This window comes from Camelus bactrianus, chromosome 27 (genome assembly GCF_048773025.1).
Source record: "Camelus bactrianus isolate YW-2024 breed Bactrian camel chromosome 27, ASM4877302v1, whole genome shotgun sequence".
Taxonomy (NCBI): domain Eukaryota; kingdom Metazoa; phylum Chordata; class Mammalia; order Artiodactyla; family Camelidae; genus Camelus; species Camelus bactrianus.
Window position 1 is genome coordinate 26,041,947 of NC_133565.1, and position 22,358 is coordinate 26,064,304.

The 22,358-nt window shown below is 53.2% G+C and overlaps 1 protein-coding gene across 4 annotated transcripts in view; it reads left to right on the forward strand.

The window, feature by feature from the left end:
- ZNF710 (zinc finger protein 710) overlaps positions 1-21,562 on the forward strand; it is a 63,649-nt gene extending 42,087 nt beyond the window's left edge. For 3 of the 4 annotated variants that reach the window (XM_045516720.2, XM_074354212.1, XM_010955076.3), the window contains exons 2-5: positions 9,886-11,374; positions 14,274-14,465; positions 14,956-15,130; positions 18,858-21,562. In XM_045516720.2, coding sequence (XP_045372676.1) covers positions 9,914-11,374; positions 14,274-14,465; positions 14,956-15,130; positions 18,858-19,027 — 1,998 coding nt within the window. In that variant the 5' untranslated portion in view covers positions 9,886-9,913 and the 3' untranslated portion in view covers positions 19,028-21,562. Of the gene's footprint in view, positions 1-8,681; positions 8,961-9,885; positions 11,375-14,273; positions 14,466-14,955; positions 15,131-18,857 lie in introns of those variants that run through there. The other variant, XM_045516721.2, reaches the window with a different exon arrangement.
- The last annotated feature ends 796 nt before the right edge of the window (positions 21,563-22,358 follow it).

A 22,358-nucleotide genomic window follows, 5' to 3' on the forward strand; every position in this document is an offset into this window, starting at 1 on the left:
GATGAGGGGAGAGATGAAAGAGGAAAGAAAGAGATGGGAATGCAGGACTGAGTGGCAGAGTGGAGGATGGGGTTGCCACGGAAACGGAAGGAGGGACAGGAAGACAGGATGGAGAAGGCTGAGGGCTCAGTGCGGGAGGGGCCTGAGACAAGCCTGGGGAGGAGGAAGGGAAGCCATGAGGGCTTCCAGGTCTGAGTCAGGCCTCATTGTGGGGAAACTGAGGTGGGCAGGGGAATAAGACCTGACCCAGAAAGCTCATCCCCGCCCATAGGTGGCAGAGTGGAGAGCGCTGGGCCTTGGCGCCCCTGGGCTGACCCAGCTGGGGTCTGCTTCCCTACCTGTGGGGGACTGCCTCTCTTTAAGCCTCAGTTTCGACGGCTATAAATTTGAAACGGTACTCCCTACCCCAGCGGGCTGCCTGGAAGCATAGAAATTACATGTGTTCATCACAGGGCCTGACAAAGTTTAAGCCCAGTAAATGCTCCTGTTGTTCCTTCATTTGTGGTTCTTATCTTTGTCCATGAACTCGTAAGCCCAGTTTTGTTTGTTTTTCCATGTTACATTAAACTGGTGATCTTTGGGTCCAGCAGAGTGTGCTTGTTTGGATGATAGACATACTTTTTGCTTCTGGAAACAGAGCCTTCCAGAGACCTACTGTCCCTTCCCCTGGGAACAGACATTGGTCCTGAAGCTCAGGGAAAGAAAGTACAGATTTGGCTGTTTCCACCTGAGGCTCAGCAAGGGGCCTCTTATTTTTCTTCACACTTGAACATGGAGACTCTCAAAAGGGCAACGATTCATTCTGTATGTGCACCCTGCTGGGAAAACACTGATGAGCACACAGACGAGTTCTCTGCCCTGCCCTCATAGGGTCTGCTATCTAACTGGGATACCAGATATTAAGCAAGTAATCACGCAATTAAGTCTGTCATTATAAACTGTTAAAGCCCAGGAAGGAAAAGTATTCAACTTATAGCTGCTTAGAACTTGGGGGATCAGATTGGTTGGGGAGAGGGGAGTCAGGGAAGGCTTCCTGTGGAAGTGATCCCTGAGTTGAAAGCTGAAAGGTGAGGGACAAGGAAGAGCATTCCAGGCCTGGGAAACAGCATGTGAAAAGGCCTCATGCAGGAAGGGCTGTTCAAGAAAATAAGGAAAGCCCATGTGGTAGGAGCAGAGTGGTATGAAGTTGCCACGTCAGCAAGGACCAAGCAAGCAAGTTCTTACAGGTCCTTGGTGAGGTGTCTGGACTTGATGCAGGCCAACAGCCTGGTGGGGGAGCCTGAGTGTATCAGGTGGCTGCCATGTTTGATGTAGTTGGATAGATGGCTGGGAATACACCAGGAATTGAGCTCTCAAGTTGGTCCCCATCATGGGGTGGGAGCCTTGGGGCCTCAGTTTCCACATCTGTAAAATGACAGCACTGTACAGGAAAGTCCCCAAAGTTCCTTCCCTCCCTGTTGATGAAGATTCCAAGACCAGCCTTGAGGGTACACAGCCGAAGTGGCCTGGGTGAAGGGCCTTCAACAAGGCCAATGTCCTGCTGTGGGAGAACCTAGCTTTCCTCCTTTGTGGCAAGTGAGGTGTCAGGCATGAGGGCCCAGGGTCTACAGCTTCTGGGGACCTGGTGACTTCAGATCAGAGATGCCACATCACTCCTGCACTCGCGCTGAGGGGAAGCTGCTGTGTGATTTGTGTGGGGCTCTGCTCACTGCTCAGCATTTGCCCCCAGCAGTTTGTGCAGCAGACTCTCATTAGTTTGGGCAGGCTCGTTTCTACAAGGATCAGAGACCCACCCAGCTCTCCTCAGGACAAAGGGTTCAGCGAGGTTTCCCGAGGCAGGCAGCAGGGGCTGGGAGCCCACGGCTTTGCTTCTCTGGAAGCGCTCACTCCCTCCTCCTCGGAGGGCTGGCCCTGGCCTGCTTAGGGTCTCTGCCTCTTTGTCCCAACTCATCTTTGGTTGAGGCTTGATGTATAGCCTCATTTCCAGTAGAGGAACCTGCTTGGGCTAAGTCCATTTGGGGCGTGAGGAGGAGCAGGCTGTAGCTCTGGGCTCAGCTCCTGTATGAACCATTGGGGGTTGGGGGGTGCAGCACGGGGGCCCTGGGCTGGGGAGGGGGAGGAAGGGTCCCACCAGGGGTGGGTGTCACAACTTTGGGGGGAGGGCACTATTCATTTACCCTTAAGGCTAGTTCACGTGAGAGTGCGCATCAGTTCTGACTGATTACTTTCGAGAATCAGAGTGAATTGGGGAGGTTTTGGGAAATATGATGTCCAGGTCCCAGACCCAGTGATTCTGGTTTAACTGACCTGGGGTGAGGCCTGGCACTGGTGCTCTAACCAAAGCATGCCAGTCGGACCATGCAGAGCCAGGGTCTCTGTCCTTGGAAGAGTTGGAATTACGAGGTCACATGAACACAGTGGGCCTGAGAGTGTGCCTCTCACCATGGAAACTCCAGTCCTCCTTTCCTTGGGTTTAGAGGTCCCCATCACCTTCCTGGAGGAGAGGGCCTCACACAGTGGCCACTCTCCCAGCCAGGACCACCTTCCCTTCCTGGTGGGGAAGAGCACGGCATTAGCAGAACTCTCGGGCACGGATTTCCCCTCAGTCTCATTCATTCATTGACTCATTCATTCCGGGTCTCTTGGTAGCTAGACTTCCTCGGCTCCCCTTTCCCTGCCCTGGCATCCTTCTCTCTGGACACTCCCCTGCTGGGCCCACTCTGCTCCCCTGCAGGCACTGTCCTTTGGGGTGGTCGTATGGTGGGGGAGATGCCCGTAAACAGATGCAGTTATGAATTGGCATGATTGTATCAGCACTCTCTAGAGAAACAGCACCAGCAGGGTATACATACAGAGAGATTTATTTTAAGGAATTGGCTCGCACAATTGTGGAGGCTGACAAGTCCAAAATCTGTGGGGCAGGCTGGCAGGCTGGAGACCCAGGCAGATTTCTATGATACAGTCTTGAGGCAGAATTCCTTCTTCTCTGGGAAACTTCCCTTTTTCTCTTAAAACTTCTACTGATTAGATAAGATCTGCCCACATTAAGGAGGGTAATCTGCTTTACTTAAAATTTACTGATTGTAGATGTTAATCACATCGACTAGACCACTCACAGCAACATCTAAATTAGTGTTTGACCAAACAACTGGGCACTATGGCCTAGCCACGTTGACACAAAAAATTAACCTGGCTGTGGAAGAGGCCCTTGCCCTGCCCCAGGCTAAGGAGTGTCTGATGCCTGCACTGAATCCTAAAGGATGAAGGGATATTCACCCAGTGCCAGGGAAAGGCAAGTCCTGGCAAGTGACTCAGCCTGTGCAAGGGCCTCAAGGTAGGAAACAGGTGTGTGTGTGTGTCTGTGTGTGTGTGTGTGTGTCTGTGTGTGTGTGTGTGTGTGTGTGTGTGTGTGTGTGTGTGTGTGTGGTGCAGAGGGACAGGAAGGCTTAATGCAGCATCAGGGAGAGCTTGGCTGGAGACAGCCTTGGGCAGCCAGCTAAGACATGGGAACTTCATCCTATAGGTCATGTGGCTGAGGATAGGCCTCTGGGCCAGAGACCTGCTTTACCACCATCTCACTGTGTGACCTTGGACCAGGACAAGTCCCTTCCCCTCCCTGAGCCTCAGTTTCCTTATCTGTAAAAAGGGGTAGGTTTACATAGTAAGTATCAGGCCCTCCTGTGGTTTGTGGGTTGGTGGCCCTGCGTTGGTGGCCCAGCCACTCTGACCTCTGGAGACAGGGCTTAGCAAATCTGTCCCCAGAGGAAAGGGGAAGCTGAGGCAGAGAGAGACTTCTGTAAGGAAGAGACTCACGTACACACTTCCCCCTCGGCCACCCCGTCCCCACCCCACTGCCTCGTCAGCGCCAGGCCCAGAGCTGCTAAGTCGAATGAGGCCTTGTGGGCTGGACAGAAGTGAGACTGGCAAGGAGCCCCGAAGTTTGCACAAGCCCCCAGCTTTTGCTTCTGCTTCCTCTTCCTTTCATGGGATGTGAGCAGAGTTTACCCTCAAGTCTACCCTGAGGAGGACAACAGAACAAACAAAGAGGGTAGTTTTGCTATAAGTTCAAGTCCCGTGAGTGTTCTTCTACAGCCATGTGCATGCCTGGGACTTCTGTTCCCCCCCCAGGCCCAGCTACCTGCCCACCCCACTCCATGTTCAGCTTCTTGGGACCCAGGGCCTGGGGCTCCTGGGGCAAAGGACCCTGACAGTATAGCTGGTGACAGGGGCAGGAAGAGAAGCCAGAGCCAGATCCCACAGGACTTGAAAGCCAGACCAAGGAGTGAGCTGGTCCTCTGCTGCTCTGCTAGGTCCTGCCCTGGCCCAACCCCAGCGCTGTGCCTCCTGCCTGCCAAAGATCCTGGTGCTTCAGGTTTTAGGCTCAGCTCGCTCAGAGCTGCTCCCCGAGGGTGGGAACTTGTGCTCCCTACTATATCCCCGCAACCATAAACGGTACCCAGCACCTGGCAGGTACCCACTAAACGTGTGTTGAGCCAGTGATTCACTTGCAGAACTGGAGGCCATAGCCGCAGTCTCCTGGTGATTCAAGGCCAAAGGTCAAACTTTCTCCCGAGCAGAAGCCCGGGGGCACTGTGGGGCCTGTGTCAGGGAACAGGCCCCAATACCTACTAGGCCCTCAAAAATAGTCATCAGAGTAATCGATCACAGGGTGCTTGGTGACATCCCAAGGCTGGGCTGGCAGAAGCCCTAGAGCATTCCTGCGTCTTCAGTTGGTTTTTGAGATGTCCTGATTGTGGGAGTGAGGCAAAGGATAGCCAGGTGGTCACCAGGTCCTATTGGTTCTTCCTTCCAAATGGCTCCTGTCCTGCCAGCCCCAAGCCAAACCAGGCCTCAAGTGCCTTCCACCCGAACTCTGCCCCACTGTCTGTGTTCCAGGGACACTGGCCACCCTAAGCTCCCCGACCTCCCCTGCTCCCAGATCAGGAATACATGAAGGGGTCCCAGTGAGATGAGAGGAGCGTTTAGAGCAGCGTGGAGAGGAGGTGCTGTCATGTCTTGGGGAAGGGACCCTGGAAGACAGGCAGGTAAGCCAAGGATTAACCCACCCTCAAGATTCCAAGAAGCCTCTTGTGCCCATTTTATAGGTCAGAAAATTGAGACACTGAGGGGTCAGGTGACTTGTCCAGGGTCACACAGCAAGTCACTCATTAATGCACTTGACAAGCTCATGTCAGTATTTACAGAAACTGTAGTACAGCAGTAGATGAAGCAACAGTGAGAGCTCTGGGGGACTGGGTCCCTGCCTGAGTTGGGAAGGCCTCCTGCTGGGCCCCCTGGGATAAGACTTCGGTCCCTCCCCAGGGGCTGGCCTGGCCTCAGGCCTGGGAGGGGGTGATACCGAGCCCTGGGAAATAGGGCAGCCCTGGGCCTCTGGTGTCACCAGCACAGTCCCCTCCCCCTCTCTCCACTCTACTCCTTCCCCTCCCCCTCCCCGGCTTTTGTTTCTTGGTCTCCACAGCCTGCCTCTCTCTCTCTCTCTCCCTCTCCCTCTCCCTCTCTCTCTCTCTCTCTCTCTCTCTCTCTCTCTCTCTCTCTCTCTCTCCCTCCCTCCCTCTCCCCCCTCTCTCTTCCCTCCCTCTCTCTTTCCTCCCCCGCTCTGTCACTTTCTCTCTCTCCCCCCCACCCCTTCTCTGCTGTGGCCTCCCTTCCCCCTACTCCCAGTGCAAGTCTTTAAACTACAATCAGACAGCAATTCTGTTTCCTCTATTTCCCTGCCTTTGCCATTTCCTCTCTCTCCACCCCGGGGACTGAGGGTGTCCTGGTAGGGGACTGAGGGTGTCCTGGTAGGCGGCCGAACTGCATCTGCTCCAGCTCTGATGGCCCCTCATCTCATAGCCCAGTCTGTGCAGAGCCCGGGGCAGTCTCCCCTTTTTCTTGGACACTGTAGAGAGATTTTGTTCCGTGCTCTCTGATGGGAAAGAGGCCTTGCCCTGAGAAAGGAGGTGCCACAAGGGGGCCCAGGCCGATGACAAAAAGGGCCTTGAGGTGTGGGGCCCGTCCTGGCACCCAGATGGGGTGCACATGGCAGGCTCTCCTCCTGCCCTGGGCAGCCCATTCCAGACATAAAACAGGAGGGTTGTGGCCTGTGAGGACGAGCTGGTCGGGGGTGCCAAAAAGATGTCCTAGGAGGAGGAGGAATAATGACACTGGGCTTGCAGAGCCCCCGGCTTCCCACTGGCCATCCCTGTGCATGATAGATGAACACGCTTTCAAAACACAGGTGAATTAGATCCCGTCTGTCTTCTTTCTCTGGGGCTGTGTCTCAACAGAGCCCCTCCTACACACGTACGTGTACACACACATACACTGTCTGGCTGCCCCAGTGAACACTCAACCCCATGAGCCTCTTAAATGCATATTTACAGGGTGATGTGTGTCTGGTCAACCAAGTGTCCATCCAGTAAAAGAAAGTAGGGGCCTGACTGGCCAGACGGGCAGATGGGTTGATGGAGGCTTCCAGGAAAAAGCGCATTCTGATTGGAGACCCAAGAAGGGGCTTTGCCCTCGAGGGACACCCCAGTTCCCCAGTCTGGCCAGAGTTTTGGAACAGGTAGACCGGAACAGATCTGAGGCTTCACGTAGCAGTTTGCCCGGGGCCTGTCCATGCATTCCTGGGGCTCTTGGGAACCTGACGGGGGCAGGGCAGCACCTGGGAGCTGAGGACACTGGGCTCAGAGTCATGATGTGACCTCCTAGGTTGCAAAGATGGTGGAGTAAAGCTGCAGATATGGAGCCCAAATGGGGTTGGGCTGTGGGGCTGGACAGGCCCAGGTGCAGACCCAGCTCTGCCCTCACTGACAGGGCACTCTTGAGCTTGCTACTTATGCCCCTGATTCCTGGGCTGTAGAGTGTGCCACAGCTACCCCCACCCCAGTGCCACCCCTGGGCTTGTTTCTAGGATTAAATGGCTCTCCTGGGACCTGATGAGCACTGTCATGGGAAGCTAGCTCTTCTGCCCAAGTCTGTGGTTAGTCATTGGCACCTCTGCGTCCCCTCACTTGAGAACAAACCCCTCGAAAGCAAGGACAGTGAGCAGGTCCCCGTTGACACCCAGGCACAGCTTCAGTCCTCTTGCCCTAAAGTCAAACCTCATGCCTGTTCCTATAGGAGAGGGACACCTGGTGGTCAAGGGCAGGTTTGCCTTGTACCTGCGGTCCTGATGTGAGCCTATGGAGTGGCTCCTATCACTCTTAGAAGGTCCCCCCTAACAGGGATGGAATATTACACGATTACCCTCCCTGTAGGGACCACACCAGACCTGTGCTCCAGCTCCTGCAGACAGCCGCTGGCTGACTTTTTCACCCTCTCATCTGCCAATAAAGCAATATTAAGGGTTTCTTTGCTTCTGTTCCCTTCAGGTGCCAGAAGAGGGGTGGTGCTAGCACTGGGGCCAGGAGAAGAGCACGGGGGAGGGAACTAACATTTCCACTGCGGTCCTTGTCCCATCTCCTCACTACCCCAGGAGTCAGGCACCACTTCCTGCTCTGCAGAGATGAAACTGAGGCTCAGGATGAGACAGGATGTGCCTGAACCAGGAAAGGGCATAGCACAGATTTGGATTCAGAATCTGGGGCCAAGTCCCGGCACAGGCTTCGCTATTGAGGCCCAGCGCCTCCCCTCCACTGCCCTGCCTTTGGGGAAGTCTAGATAAAGTGCTGAGCTGCCTATTTTCTCAAGCCCACAGCAGACACGAGGGCAGCCGCTGGGTGCCGCTGCCGTGGGGGGCAGTGATGCTCCCCCCTCCACCGGGGGCTGCAGTGGGCACAGTGGCCTCCTCTGGACACCATGGGGGCAGGGACCTTCCTCATCCATCCTTCATCTCCAAGCACAGGGCCTGACCCATCACGGGGATTTAGCAGATATTTGTTGCACTAATCAGTGAATGAGTTCTCAGTCTCTGGAGATTGTCACAGAATTACCCACACCTTTGCTGAATTTGGGGCCCCAGAATGGAGAAATCTCTTAGCTCTGTGGTTTTCATTAGAAAAGGCTACTTCCAGAGATTTGGGCAGATTAAATAATAGTGGTCCTTTTCATTTGGTGAGGGCTTTATAATGAATTAAGCCCCTTCATCTAACCTGTGACCACTGGGCTCTCACAACCCTTCCATGGGAAGGTGTTTCCATCCCCATTTTTGGTTGGGGAAACTAAGATGCGGAAGTGATTCTGAACTGACTTTGCTTAGTCACTTGTATGTGACAGAGCTGGGACTTGAGGCCAAGATGCCTGACTCCCAGTTGAGTGCTCTTTCCAGCGTGGGTGGGAGGTGGGCTCTGAATCAGGTTTCGCTCCCCCCACCGCCCCCAAGCCTCTTCCTGGCAGACCCTGTGTCAGAGGTTTCATTCCATCTGACCCCTTCCATGAGAGCTCTGCTTTAAGCTTAATAGTTTAATCTTTAGTGTCCGTTTCAAGGAGGCTAAATTCCTCTCTGGGGTATTTTATTTTTAGCCGGCTTCAGGAAGGGGAAGCTCCTCTGGCCTGTGGGGGGAGGGAGACACCATGCTGGGAGCTGGTTTCCTGAGGAAGGGCCGCCGCCGACCATGCACCTGACCCTGGCCCTGGGAGGAGAGCTCGTGAAGCAGGCAGGAGCCACCCCATGCTTGTCTTTCCTCCTCCCTGTGGAGTGCCTGTGGTGTGCTGTAGTGTGCCGGGGGAGGGGGGTGGGGGGGTGGAGTGCAGTCTGATGAGTATCCAAGGCCAGAGAGGAGGCCCTCCCACATCCGGGCCCACGGGGAGGGCTGGGAAGCCCCAGGAGCCAGAGGAATTTGAGAGAAGCCTGGGGGACTGCTGGAAGGGGCTAGGAGCTCAGCCAGGCTGGGGAAAGGGCAGCCTGGTGGGAGAATCCCTGTGCAAAGGCTGGGCCACACGGAGGGCACTGGTGCGGCCGGAGCTCCTAGGAAGGCAGGAAGCCGACACATCCAGGATTTGAACTGGGACAGGTGGGATCACCGGCTTTTTTAGAAACACCTGTTGGATCAGAGAGCGTGGCTGTGAACCTGGGAACCAGTGTTAGCATTCATTCCAGCCAGTTTTCTCAAACATGTTAGCTGTCACAGAGCTCTTCTTTCAAATGAGATCTTCTGCGGAATTCCAGTGTACAAATCAGACACGAGCTGTATTTTAATCAGTATAAATTTAAGTATTTAAATATCTAACATTTAGCTAATCAAGAACAATGACCTGTTGTGATAGACACAGTCATTTTGCATCAGGGCTGGTAGGTGGTAGCAGCTGTCTGACATCGGCCTTGGCACCTAATTTATTTTTGTGTGTTGCCTTGTTTTTGCCGAATATATATATTTTTAAAAACCAAAACACTTCATTTACATGGCCAAGCCATTACAAATGGTGACAGTTGTTTAACACCTCACTGTACAGTCTCAAATTCTATGCAAAATTAATTATACCTTGGCAACAAAGTCAGTGAGCCTACTGAATGTGTTGCAGGGATAGATTACATTTGGGTAGATAAGTCTTTAAAAATCAGTTTTCAAAGAAGCAGAATCTTTATTTTTTGCAATTTTGGATCCAATTTTTGAGGAACTTCTGAAGGACATGCTGAGCATAATTTGAGAACCACTAAGGAAATCCAACCTCCCTGTTTCACAGATGGGAAGACTGAGGCTAGCAAGGGGGCAAGGCTTACCAGGATCCCACAGGGAGATGGAGGAGATGGTCAGATACACAGAGGATGTCATTGCTCCCTGTCATTACAAGTGTGTCCTGTTCCCGAGGCAGGAATAGAAAGACATCAGGGACAGACACACCCAAAACTGGCCAAGCCTTTGCTGAGTGTGTGTCTGTCTGTTGTCTGTCTGTGCAGCATTGAGCCAGCAGTGCTAATGTTCCCTTCTCCTCCTGCAGCGATGCTCTCCTAGCCAGCCGCCACGGGATGGAGGGCTTCATGGACTCAGGGACACAGACGGATGCCGTGGTGGTGCTGTCCTTGGCTCAGGCCGCTGTGCTGGGCCTGGTCTCAGAAAATGAGCTCTTTGGAGCTACCATAAGCGCCGAAGCCTTCTACCCAGACCTGGGGCCGGAGCTGTCTGGGGCAGCCCTCGGGGAGCCTGGGCCTCCGGGGCCTGACGTCTACCAGCTGGCCTGCAACGGGCGGGCCCTGGAGGAGCCAGCAGAGGAGGAGGTGCTGGAGGTGGAGGCAGCCTTTGAGAAGCACACCCGGCGGAAGACACGGCCCCCCGTGCGGCTGGTGCCCAAGGTCAAGTGTGAGAAAGTGGAGGAGGAGGAGGAGCAGGAGGTCTTCGAGGTGTCCGTGCCTGGTGATGACAAGGATGCAGGTCCAGCAGAGGCCCTGGCTGAGGTGGCCAGTGGCGGCTGCGAAGCCCTGGTGCAGAGCAGCGCCGTCAAGATGATCGACCTCAGCGTCTTCAGCCGCAAGCCCCGGACGCTGCGGCACCTGCCCCGAACCCCGAGGCCAGAGCTGGACGTAGCCCCTTATGACCCCCACTTCCCTGACCCGGCCCGGGATGGCTTCCCTGAGCCCAGCATGGCACTGCCCGGGCCGGAGGCCTTGCCCGCAGAGTGTGGTTTTGAGCCGCCCCACTTGGCCCCGCTGAGCGACCCCGAGGCCCCCACCATGGAGTCCCCGGAGCCCGTGAAGCCGGAGCAGGGCTTTGTGTGGCAGGAGGCAGGCGAGTTCGAGGCGGACGCGGCTGGCTCAACGGTGGAACGCCACAAGAAGGCCCAACTGGACCGGCTGGACATCAACGTGCAGATCGACGACTCGTACCTGGTGGAGGCGGGTGACCGGCAGAAGCGCTGGCAGTGCCGCATGTGTGAGAAGTCCTACACTTCCAAGTACAACCTGGTGACGCACATCCTGGGCCACAACGGCATCAAGCCGCACTCGTGCCCGCACTGCAGCAAGCTCTTCAAGCAGCCCAGCCACTTGCAGACGCACCTGCTGACGCACCAGGGCACCCGGCCCCACAAGTGCCAGGTGTGCCAGAAGGCCTTCACTCAGACCAGCCACCTCAAGCGCCACATGCTGCTGCACTCAGAGGTCAAGCCCTACAGCTGCCACTTCTGTGGCCGCGGCTTTGCCTACCCCAGCGAGCTCAAGGCCCACGAAGTGAAGCACGAGAGCGGCCGCTGCCACGTCTGCGTCGAGTGTGGCCTGGACTTCTCCACCCTGACCCAGCTCAAGCGCCACCTGGCCTCCCACCAGGGCCCCACCCTCTACCAGTGCCTCGAGTGCGACAAGTCCTTCCACTACCGCAGCCAGCTGCAGAACCACATGCTCAAGCACCAGAACGTGCGGCCCTTCGTGTGCACGGAGTGCGGCATGGAGTTCAGCCAGATTCACCACCTCAAGCAGCACTCGCTCACCCACAAGGTGAGGCCGCCTCCCCTGCAAGGCCTGGCCCCTGAGGCCTCCTCTCCTTCCTCTCTACCTCCCCTCCCCCTCCCCCAGGGGCTTTGCCCCCAGCCTGAGGCTCTGCCCTCTCCTGCCTTGCTTTCATCCAGTGCTTCCCAAAGTGCTGGATGAGATCATTTAGGTGGTGAACATTTCTTCTTCTTATAGTTATTTTTATTTTGATGAATATTAGAAAAAATGTCATTGAAATTAGTTTTTTAAATAGTAAAACTTTATTTAAAAACTTTAAAAATTGACTGTTTGAGGAACCCCTGCAGGACCCAGGGAGCACAGTTGGAGAATCACTGATTCTCTGTTTTATGGCTGGGAGGACCAAGGCCAGGACGCCACAAGGACGGGGAGGAGATGGTCAGAAGTACAGAGGGCTTCCTTTGCTCCTCGTGGTTACACAAGCATATCACAACCTGTGTGACTTCCTTTTAGGGGAAAGCTAAAAATATTTCATTTTAAAAGGAGATAGATGTAAGGAAAAATATTTGTTATGGAAAAGCACAGTTGGTTCTAGAATATGATGAAATGAGGCAAAGTGGTTTGTGGTTTGTGAAGACGGAAGATACAGACACACTGTTCCTATCCACTATGTCCCCAGGCATAACCTGGACCTCTCCTACCTTCCTCTTCCCTCCTTCAGGCCTCTGGCCACCCTGCCTTTCAGTCAACGCCACCTTCCTTTGAGAGGCCCTTACTTCCAGGCAGGGGGACTGAGTTCTCTCAGGTCCTATAGTCCCATTCTGGCACTTGGCCGTCCATAGTTGCAGCCCCAAATCCAACCAACTTCACACTTTGAAGATGAAAGTGCACAGAGCTTCCTCTCTCCGTAACGGCAGCCTTAGAGATACTGCAGGACAATCTTGTGTCCTCATCTCTCACAGTGGACACGACAGTGAGTGGGGGAGCAACAGCCTGCCAGGCCGAGAGTCCAGCCTTCCCCAGCCCAGGGGACTGTTTCTGCTAGAGTGGAGATGGTTTGTAGGTTTCATTGCAGATGTGCCTCCATTCAATTGGTGTCACTACCTAGAGTGTAATGTTAAGAAGGATTCTGAAGCCGAACCTGGGCTGGGCTATAAAACTAGATGATTGATTATTTATGCCTGCAGGGGGTGAGAGTGGAGAGTGATAAGTATATGTGCTATATATTTGCCATCTTTCTCCTCTACTAGGAGACTTTAAAATCCCCACAAGTCCACAGAGTGTTAAAAGATAAATAATACCGTGAAGAAAAAGGGGAAAGCAAAAATCAAAGGCTAATAGACACAACATTGTTAAATGACTATTACTCAATAAAAAAAAGTTAAAAAAAAATCAAAGGCTAATAAAATTGAAAACATTCCCATTAGCAGCCTAAATTTGTAGGATGCGCACATCATGCACTTATATAGAGAGCTCCCAAAGGCAGGGCCCCCTGGTGGTCATACATGTCATCTTCGCTGTGTCAAGCAAGCATACAAGACAGGAGACAGCCCCTGTCAGCTAAGAGAAATAGAATCAGGAACCATTACATTATAAAACAAAACTTTACCAATCAAGCGGTTGGGACAGCAGCTGTGACCACAGAAATGTGTCTGTTCCACTGGGATTCTACTAAAGTACTAGGTTTCTAGGAAAGAGTTCAGCTCCCGACTTTGGTTCTCACATTCCTCCCCAGACAATACACTGGGTCTCCTGTGCACACAGCACCTTGTCCTGCTCTGGGGGTCACCTCTAGACCATGGTAAAGCATGTTGATCATTCAAACCAGAGGGTTTTCCCTTGGAATGTTTTTTTTTTTTTTTAAGGGGGAGGTAATTGGGTTTATTTATTTTTGGAGGAGGTGCTGGGGATTGAACCCAGGACCTTGTGCATGCTAAGCATGCGCTCTACCATGTAAGCTATACCCTCCTCCCGTCCCTTGGAATCTCTGTCTCCTGGGGCTGAGTTCCCCTAAGTTCATCATTGATAAGAATCACCGGGGGAACCTGTTGGGATTAAAAATCCCTGAGCTTGCTGAATCAGAATTTCCAGGCAGGGGCCTGAGAGGCTGTATGTTCAATAAGAACTACAGTTGGTTCTTAATCACCAGGGAAGCTTGGAATGCACTCTCGGAGGTCAGTGGATGGGCTTCCAATTTCGAGAACTCTTTAAATTCTACACAGATCTTTGTGTTTGTCATTTTTCCTGGGGTTCCTATACCTTTAGTCATACTCTCAAAGGGGCCTGTGAACCAAAAAGACCACCGAGAAACAGCACTGAGGTGAAAAACATGTACATACATCTTAATCCAAGGAAGCCATCCAGACCACCAGGCTCTGGATGTGTCTTCTTGACCACAGGCACTTGGTGCCTGGTAGGATGCCGGCTTGTAGCAGGTGCCTGGTATATGGTTGCTGAATGAATGAATGAGCAAACGAACACGTTTGCCTTGGTGTGCTGGTACAGACCTACAGAAGGCTCTTTTTTTTTTTTTTTAAGTTTTGTTGTTGTTTGGTGGGGGAGCGGTAGTTAGATTTATTTATTTTTAGAGGAGGCACTGGGGGTTGATCCCAGGACCTTGTGCATGCTAAGCATGTGCTCTACCACTTGAGCTGTACCCTCCCCCGAGACCTACAGGTTTACCTACCCTGACAGGCAGGAGACAACAGGTGTGTGGATTTGAACAATACGACCCAGCCAATCTCTGCCTATCACTGGAAGGCTTCCCGGAGTCAGTGGTTCTGCCCCAGCCACTCCAGTGGTTTCAAACAAGTGGCACCTGTTTGGAACGTCCCCAGAAGTCCTTTCCTAGAAGTGTGCGCACGCTCTGACGCTGTGGTCCCTGCGCACACACTTGGAGAGCCTGTGTCCATTGTGTGGCCCTGACCATCGCTCCCACCCACTACAGGGTGTGAAGGAGTTCAAGTGCGAGGTGTGCGGCCGGGAGTTCACCCTGCAGGCGAACATGAAGCGGCACATGCTGATCCACACCAGCGTTCGGCCCTACCAGTGCCACATCTGCTTCAAGACCTTCGTGCAGAAGCAGACCCTCAAGACCCACATGATTGTACACTCGCCCGTGAAGCCATTCAAATGCAAGGTACCAGGCCCTCAGACCTCGAGGCAGGACTTGCCCACGGGTGGCCCGGGCTCAGCATGATGGCAGCAGCAGAGACCCAGTGTGGGCAAGGGAGCCCTGTTTGGGTGAAACTGCCTGGGCTCTGGGGGTTGGGTGGGCGATGGGGGTTCCATTGTACAAGCTACTGCTGTTGTTTTTTGAGGGTTGGAGGAGGGGATGAAGGTCACAGTGCAGCCACAGGGGAAGAGCCTAGGCCTGGGACTCAGTGCAGTCAGAGATTTGAGCCCTGGGTTTCTGACAACTCCGGCTCAGGGAATGTGGGGCAGACCCACAGGAACAGTGACCAGCAAGGAGTGGCTTAGTCCTCTGCCTCTTGGGGTTACATAGAGAAGACAAAGTGAGTACTGTCCACAGCAGATGGGATTCCAGCCCAGCCCTGGAGGTGGGAGTGGCTGGGGGTCTGGGGAAGGCGGGCTCCCCAGGCTGGTGAGGCTGGGTTGGTGTGTTCCAGGTGTGTGGGAAGTCCTTCAACCGCATGTACAACCTGCTGGGCCATATGCACCTGCACGCGGGCAGCAAACCCTTCAAGTGCCCCTACTGCTCCAGCAAGTTTAACCTCAAGGGCAATCTGAGCCGGCACATGAAGGTCAAGCACGGCGTCATGGACATCGGCCTGGACAGCCAAGGTGGGTGGGCCACACACAGTGGACGGAACAGGAGCGGTACTGTCATGGCACACTCAGGAGCCTCCTGTCCAGTTAGGGGCGTGGGGAGGCTGGCCAGGCCTGAGGCCTCGTTGGGGTGGGCTCAGGTCTGGAGAGGGGGCACCCTGGAGGGCCACCATGGTGATAATGATGAGATATTTATGTGCTCTTCAAAGGACTTAAATGGGCTCACATAAACAATAATAAAAATAATATTTGTTGAGTGCTGTGTGCCAAGCCTTTATTAACTCACATGACCCTCACAGGGAGGTTGGCTCTGTTATCACCATTTTACAGATGCAGACACTGAAGGACAGAGAAGTTAGGTAACTCATACAAGATCATTGCTGAGATGACATTTAAAAAATAAATCGATGGGAAAGAAATTAACAAAAGGGAAAATGGCAACTGGAAAGATAAGGGAGAGCCAGGTGAGGTTACAACTCCAAGTTCCCCAATGGAATGTCCTAGGGGCATGCAGAGGGCTCTGAGCTTCCCAGTAGCCAAGGCAAAAAGTGTAATACAATCAGTCACACTCTTCATAGTGCCAGCCAGAGAATGTAGCCACGTTCTCAGAAGGCTCCTCACCTCTGCAGTTGGTGGAGTTTTCATTGGCTGTTTGTTATAACATCCCTGCATGTGATAGCCTCTCCCCACAATGCTGGTCAGTAGCAGAACTTCAGTCTCTCTGGCCTCCTTATGGGAAGCACTTTAAGGTCTTACAGGAAAGAGAAGCCAACGGCACTTTAGGAAGGCTCCTTGTATAGTCTGGAGCTATTTGAATTTCTGTGCTCCTTCTGAGACAACTAGCTGGGAATGTACCATGCAATACCAAGTGAGTTGATTTGCCATATGAGATTGCTCACTAGGAGTCAGTCATGCTGGGGAGTGGCAGCAATAACCCTGATTTGGTTTGGGAGCAGCTGACCAGTGAATGGCCCAGGTTTTCTGACAGAAACAGGTGTCATCAGTTTTCCATTCTTGTGGAATGAAACCGTATTGACTGCACATAGATGCTCTATAGCCCCTTCTTACTCAAAATGTGGTTGTAGGACCAGCAGTGTTGGCATCACCTGGGATCTTGCCAGAAATGCAGACTCAGCTCCACCCCAGACCAGCTGAATCAGGATCCATATTTGAAAAACATTCCCAGGTGATTTGTTTGCACCAGAAAATTTGAAAAGCATTGACTAAAGTGATAGTTTTCAAACTTGAGTGAGGGAGCATGAGAATCACTGAGGGCTTGTTAAAACAAATTGCTGGGCCCCACCCTTCAAGCTCTTAATTCTGTAGGTCTCAGGTGGGGTCAGATAATTTACATTTCCAACAAGGTCCCAGGTCAAACCAAAGCTGCTGGTCTGGACTCACTTTGAGAACCTCTAATCTAGGCTCTAGAGAACTGGTTCTCAAACTTGGCTGCACATTTGAATCACCTGGAGAATTTTTGAAATGCTGATGCCTGAGTCTCAACCACAGAGGTTCGAGTTGATCTGGTTGGTGGCCCAGGATCCAGATTTTTTTAAGCACTTCAGGTAATTCTATGTGTGGTAGAGTTTGAGAGCCAATACTCTAGTGGACCTGCCAGGAGCTAACCCACCAGGTGGGACCAGAACAGGATTAGTCCTTTTGGAAGTAGCTGTCCCTGCACACCTTGCTTCCAGGAGGTGGTTAAGACATAAGCTCTTTCCTTCTGAGGTCAGTAACCAGGGGTGCATAGGATTGCTTTCTTCCTGACTGTACCAGATGACAGAAAGTAAAGCAGGAATTGGCATGGGAATGGCTGCGGCCAGGTCCGCCCGCCACTCACATATAACCTTGGTCTAAGAAGCTCAGGCTTGACACTTGTGCAGGAGGAAGGCAGCATACATTCTAGGTGGAATCACCTAATAAACTATAGGACTGTAATTTGGGGGATAGGTCAGTGTCCTTGTAAAAGATGGTAGAGATTATTATTCCCTGGGGCCAAATGGACAGGACCAATAGAGTTAATAAAGATAAAGAGAGGTTGCAAGGGTAACAGATACAGAGATAGAAATTGTCCCACAGTCTTTATTTACCTTGTTTTTAATCAACTATATGATATGAAGGTGTGGCACTAGGATCTGAGGAAGAAACAGCCTAGGGTCTATAAGGTTCAGTACAGTTGGCCTTGTTTTATAAAGTCAGAAAGACTTACAGTGTGTCAGATGCTATGGGCACAAGTAACAGACACTCCATTCAGACGGGCTTTAACAATAAGGAAATAGATTAAGAAATGACTTCAAGTCCAGGCTATCTTCAGAGTTGGCTCATTCAGCCCCTCAATAATGACATCAGAGTGAGGCTCCCTCTATCTGTCCAAAGAATTAGCTGTGATTTTCCTCATGGTCGCAAAATAGCTGCCAGTGGCCTTCAGGTCAATATGCTTCTTTAGTTAACCTCCATTGGAAGAGTAAGAGCCTGCTCCCCTTTGCTCTGTGAAACCAATGAGAGCATTCTAAGAACTCACTAGCAGGCCTTTCCTCATGATTCATTGGCCAGAATTGGGTCCCATGCCAATCCTGAGCCACTCATTGGCAAGGAGCAGGATTAGTCTTAGACTAGTGGTTCTCAACTGGGGGTGAGTTTGCCCCCCAGGGGACACTTGGCCATGTCTAGAGACATTTGGTTGTCACAACTGGGGTGATGCTACTGGCATCTAGATAGTAGAGGCCAAACATTCTACAATACTCAGGACAGTCCCCCACAACAAAGAATTAAGGCCCAAGACGTTAATGCCAAGGTTAGAAAACCCTGCCTGAGATTTATCAGGGCTACGTACACCTGGGCTGGGGTCCATTTCTCCCTAAAACACATCGCATTTCCTAGGTGGACAGGGACAGGATACATATTGAGAGGCTCAGCCACAGTCGCTGCCAGCCAGTCTCCCACTGTCCCCAGATCATACCCCGGGCTTCCCTCCCTCCATAGCTCATTGGAAGGCAGCCCCACCCAGGCCTCCTCTGTGAAGTTTTCCATCTGGCTTTTATTCCAATAGTAAGAGCTTTATAATAAGATTTCAACTTGATAAAATTATAAGAGGCCTCTGAAGAGTTTTTGTCTTTGTTAACCTACCTTGGGTGTTTGTTGGGCTTTGGAAAACAAGGCCTGAGGATACCACTGGGTGGAGATGAGAGGAGAGACAGATCCCTTCAGCCATTTGAGGCAGAGCAGCACAGTGGATCAAAATAACAGCGCCTGCTGGGTGCCCTCTGGCAAGTTGATTAGCCTCTCTGAACTTCCTTTTGAGCTCCTAAGTGGGATTGCTGTGAGCATTCATGAGACAGTATATGTGAAGTGCCTGGCATACAGTAGGTGCCAAATGAGTGGTGTTGCAGACATGATATAGCACAGGAGGCTTTCATATGGCAGAGGGGACCAATGAGAAACATCGCAGAGGATAAATAAGTAGGGCTTAGTGACTTAGGTGGGTGTGAAGCATGACCCTAAGAAGGGTTCAAGTCCAGGCCTGTACCCACCTGGCACACACACAGCTTTAAGGTTCAGGTCCAGCAACCCATCTGAGAAGCCACAGGCGTTGGAGGCCTCCCAGAGCAGGAGGGCAGAGGAGGCAGCTGAGTCTGCTGGAAGCAATGACTGGGAAGTCCTTGCTTTAGTTCCCCTCCCTGTGTGGGAGTGACTGGCTCTTGCCCCAGGTGGCATCCAGGCCTAACTGTGCCCTCCCTTGCAGACCCCATGATGGAGCTGACCGGCCCCGACCCCTCCGAGCTCGACAGCCAGCAGGAGATGGAGGACTTCGAGGAGAACGCCTACGCCTACGCCGGCGTGGACAGCAGCGCCGAGGCCAGCGTCCTCACCGAACAGGCCATGAAAGAGATGGCCTACTACAATGTGCTATAGCACAAGCCGGGCCGCCCAGAACGGGGCGAGGAGGGCGTGGGGCGTGGGGGGAGACCCCTGTGCTGTGGGCTGCACCTCCTGCAGCTGAGAAACGAGCTACTGCCCCACTGTCCCGAGCCCTCCCCTCCCACTCAGTCATTTGCACCACTGGGGACTTTTAGACCAAGTGGAGACTGTACTACTGGCCTCAGCTGTGAACCCGGCACTGGTCCCAGGCGTTCTAGGGAAGGAAGGGTAACATGGGAGGCCCAGGTCTGGGTCTCTCTGGCCTGCTGCTCTGGGAGGGCAGGAGAAATGCAGATGGGGGCCATTTGGAGACAGGTCACAAGGGCACAGGTTCTCAAGTCTCTCCAGGCCCAGCAGAGCTGGGGCAGCCAGTGAGGGCAGGGCCATCCTGACAGCTCCTCAGGGGTCCTGTCACTGGAGGAAGAGATCTCTTGAGCCATGCCCTGTTTTCCCTCTGGACCACCTCCTGCCTCTAGGGATGTTTTAGCTCTTGTGCTGGTCAGCACTGCCCCCCTCAACCCCTACCAACCCCTGGACTGGGAAGCGCCCAGGCCCCAGAGTCCCCTTCCCACCCTGTCCATGGACAGCTCGGCAGGGCTCTCTGCCTTCTACCTCCTGGTGCCTCCCACGCTCTCCTCCAGCCAGGTGTGCATGCAGCCCTAGTCCTGGCTTTAGGAAAGTGGGGTGTAGCCCAACTCCCAGCTACCGTCCTCTCCAGCCAACCCCCTGAAAGCCCCCATCTTACATCCCTATTTGGAGGTAGGTGTCCCTAAAGTGGATTTCAACAAACCATCATCCAGTTCTGTCTCGAACTGGGGCAGGGTTCCCCCGCAAAGCCGGGACATGCCTTGAGTCAGGCACACACTAACAAAGACAGATGAAGGCCCCTGGAGTGAGGGGGCAGGGCATGGTGAAGGGGCCACTGGGGACCAAGAGGGGCTGTCCTCAAGGACAACCTATATGGGGGGAAGGGGGACTGGAGTTTTTCCTCTTATTTAAGGACTAACAAGTATCCATTTTGAGGGTGGGGATAGCCGACAGTCAGCAGGGTCCTGGGAAGAGCAACATATTTAAAAAGGAAAATGAAGACCATAGAGAAGAAAAAAAAAATTTTTTTTTTGAGCAAATGGGGCTATTTTGAAGGTAATTTATTTTTTTCTTTCCAGCTGTGTCACCTATTTTTTTCTGATGGAGATGATTTTCTTTTTCCCAGTGGAAGCTCTCTTGTGTGCTTTGTGTGCTTTGTGCCTCCCGGACCAAGAGCCGCCTGGCTGGACTCGGGCTCGGAGGGGATTGTAGGTCTGGCCCTGGGGGTGCAGCTGCTGGCAGGGAGCCTCAGGAGGCCAGGGTGAGGCAGGAGGAGGCAGAGCCTGGCAGGCCCTCCAGCCCCTCAGGCCAGTGACTCAATCTGCACCACCCAGAGGAGTGGCCAGGGCCACTGACTCCCCTCGCCCATGGCTCATTCCCTCGCTTGCCCACTCTCATCCCCTGTCCCCACGCCATCTCCTGCCCCCGAACTGAAGACTGCAGGCCCAGGTCAGTGAATGAGCAAATTCAGGAATGCTAGGGCACCCAGACTCCCAGCCACTTGCCTCCTGAGGCCTCCAAGGGGAGGAGCAGGCAGGGCCATTCCCAAAGGCATGGGAGGTAAGGCCACCAGCTTCAGCCCAGAACCAGGAGGCGGGGAGCGACTGAGGAGGAGGTGCCAATTTGAAATGCAGCTATCCCCAAGGCTGTACCTTAGGACCAAGCCAGGCCTCAGGGTGGCTGAGATCAGGACCGATGGGAGGACAAGGTAGCCTTGGGATCAGGCAGCCAGCTGCCCCTTCCTTCTCTGCCAGAGTTCATGCTAAGCAGCAAATGAAAGGGCTGGGGGCTCACGGAAGCCTCTCCCCAGATGTGGCTCCTAGACCCCGAGGCCCCCCAGCCTCCCAGGTGCCCGCCATGATGACCCTCAGGTGGCAGTGACCCCGTCACTGTAGAAGACATTTTCTCCTGCTGAGCAGAAGCATCATCCCCTGCAAACTACCTCTTCCCACGTCTTTATCCCCTGGTACCAAAAAGAAGCCTGTACCTCCTCCTTCTCCTCTTTCCTGCCAGTGCAGTGGCCTTGGTCTTGGAAACCCACGGGAGAAGGTCTGGCCCCAGGGTGGGGCTCTCTCTTCCCCCAGCCCCACCATCAGCACCAGCCCTCTGCGAGGTTCCATACTTGAACGCCTCCCCCTCTGCCCTGTGCCTTGGACCTGGGCAAGGCTGAGAGAAGGAAACAGCACAACTCACAATTTGAGCTGGGGGGTGGCTCGGCAAGGCTCCTGTCCTCACCCCCCCACCCCCACCTTTTCAAAAGAGGCGTGCGGCCTCTCTGGTGACTTGGAAACTCCTGGACAAATTCCATTCTAACTTATTTTGACATGTATACAAACCAACTGTTTAGAAATTCCACTTGTGCAAAGCCCTACTGTGTTTTTATGTTCCTGTTTAAAAGAGACGTTTACTTAGCAATAATTATAAATAAATGAATATTCTTTAGTGAGGTGACTGCGAGTGCTTCCTTCCATGGTTCTTGGGAGCCTAGTCCTCACCCTTCCCCTGGAAGGAACTCCTTATAAGTCTTCACTCTCCAGGGGCCTGGAGGAGACCCAGACCTTCCTTAGCACTGGAATGACCACCTGCAGGGCTCCAAGCCCAAGAGAAAGGGGCGCAGGCCAAGGCACCAGAATTCCCACCACTTGCAGAGAAAAGCCACTTCCTCACCAACAGGCCACCAGGACAGAAGCCAGCTCATGATGCCAGCCTGGGCTTCAGAGGCTGTGCCTGCTGGGGCGCTGTCAGGCCTTTGCTACTGATGGAGAGGAAGGGTCCGGAAACCTTGAGCTTCCCCCTCCAACCAGGAGTTGGGCCCAGCAGAGCCAGCACACCAGCTTTTCTTTCTCAAGTGCTGGGAGTGCAGTGACTGAGAAAAGAGTGGTCTTAGAACAGAAGGCAGCTATCAGTGGAGGTGGGTAGCCACATCCCATCTCAAAGCTACCAAGACTCCCAATTGTCTGGTTTCAGGAGCCCACCCAAATTTGGGAAGTGGACTTTGGGTTGCCAGGCATTTGCTTTATCAAGTCAAAATGATACAACTCTTCTCCAGAACACTTTAACACTGCAAGTAGAATATAATCCCTGCATAAAGGATAGCCCTTTAAATTGGATCTGTTAGCTTTATAGAAACTTTTATAAACTTACTTTTCTAGTTTTGCCAAAGAATAGGGAAGAGGAACCCTGGACCACGTGGGGGCCTCCACTCTCGCTCCCAATCCTGAGCCCCAGGCAGCCATGG